The 1,352-nt window shown below is 30.0% G+C and overlaps 1 protein-coding gene across 1 annotated transcript; it reads right to left on the reverse strand.

The window, feature by feature from the left end:
* Positions 1-6: 6 nt before the first annotated feature.
* LOC105460797 lies at positions 7-1,238 on the reverse strand (the record flags this gene model as incomplete). Its single annotated transcript, XM_011707288.1, has 2 exons — positions 7-370; positions 1,057-1,238. Coding segments are annotated over 2 exons (546 nt in total), but the record flags the coding sequence as incomplete, so codon positions are not given.
* Between the last annotated feature and the right edge of the window lie 114 nt (positions 1,239-1,352).

Here is a 1,352-nt window from a genome sequence, read left to right on the forward strand (position 1 = left end):
CATCATATAGTGGAATTCTCTTTATCATTATTTTCTTATAATTCTCGCTCTTTAAACCTGGATTAATCCATATATCAGTGTCCATCGTCTCATCTAAATTTTCCACTTCAGTCTTACACAGTCTCGGTAAAATCGTAATGGATGTTATCATTCCATAACCAGCCCTTTGCTTTAGGATAGCCTTCAGTTCCTCCATGGTAGGCGGCTGCGTCTTGCAGTTCAATTGTTTCATAATTACCGACAAAGTACTGAGATATTCGTTTAACAGAATATCTCTCTTGTTTTCACTAACATCCAAGAAAAGTCTTGTATTGAAAAAATATAAAAGATCGACTGCCGGTGATGCGTATACGCTCAATTGAAAATCTACCTGTAATCCCAAACCAATTTTTTTGATTAATCGCTCTCTTGACTTCTGACAATTAAATTTGAAATGAAATTAAAGCATCGGCAACGAAGTGGAACTCGTGTTTAAGAAATCTTGGTAGAAATTTGAGAGTTTACAAGCGAACACATGACGGTTGTACTCGAATTGAACTGGATTTATTGCATTATTTATAACACACTGCGTTTTCAGTATCTTAAATTAATTATTGTCGCTTCTAGACCGCTAAAGCCGATATTGTTAATAAAATACGACATGTACATAACAGTCTCTCGAAAAAAGAATTATTGTTATTACTTGTTATATTTACTTTGTTTTTTTATGTAAAGTTATACCATTACATTCAATTGTAAACATTAAGAAAAATTCAGGAATGTAAATATTGGAAATAAATAGAAAGAAGTAATTGGGCGAAGACGCGAAGTCATGTTTAAATGACGTTTGTGATAATTTACATTTTTCTAAATTAAACAAATATAATTTTAAAGTTAATTTGCTATTTTAACAATATAAATTGTATTACATGCAAGTAAATTAGACTTTGCAAATTATTTCATTATATTTAATCCTAATTCTTAACTAATCGCAATATGAAGTAGCAATAATATTAAATTAATGAGCACTCGTGTTTGTAAGAAATATAGAACTTTTTATAACGAGATGATACTTACAAAAATAGAATCAATGGGTTTGCCATCATTGTCATATTTGAACAGTATATTGTTCACGTGAAAATCACCGTGATTAATGACATTAAAGTCATCTTCAGAGAGCTTAGTTGCATTTATTCCAATTTGATATATGTGATCGGTGAGTTTATTAATTTTTTCCGAGTATCTATTATATAATAATGAAAATCATAATATAAGTATAAAGAAATGTGTATTTATAAGGCCTGATTTTGACCCCCCTCAAATTTTTGCCTCGTCAAAATATATATCTCTCAAAATAGTTTACACTCATCTCA

The sequence above is a fragment of the Wasmannia auropunctata genome, unplaced genomic scaffold (genome assembly GCF_000956235.1).
Source record: "Wasmannia auropunctata unplaced genomic scaffold, wasmannia.A_1.0 LD315532.1, whole genome shotgun sequence".
NCBI classification, from domain to species: Eukaryota; Metazoa; Arthropoda; class Insecta; order Hymenoptera; family Formicidae; genus Wasmannia; species Wasmannia auropunctata.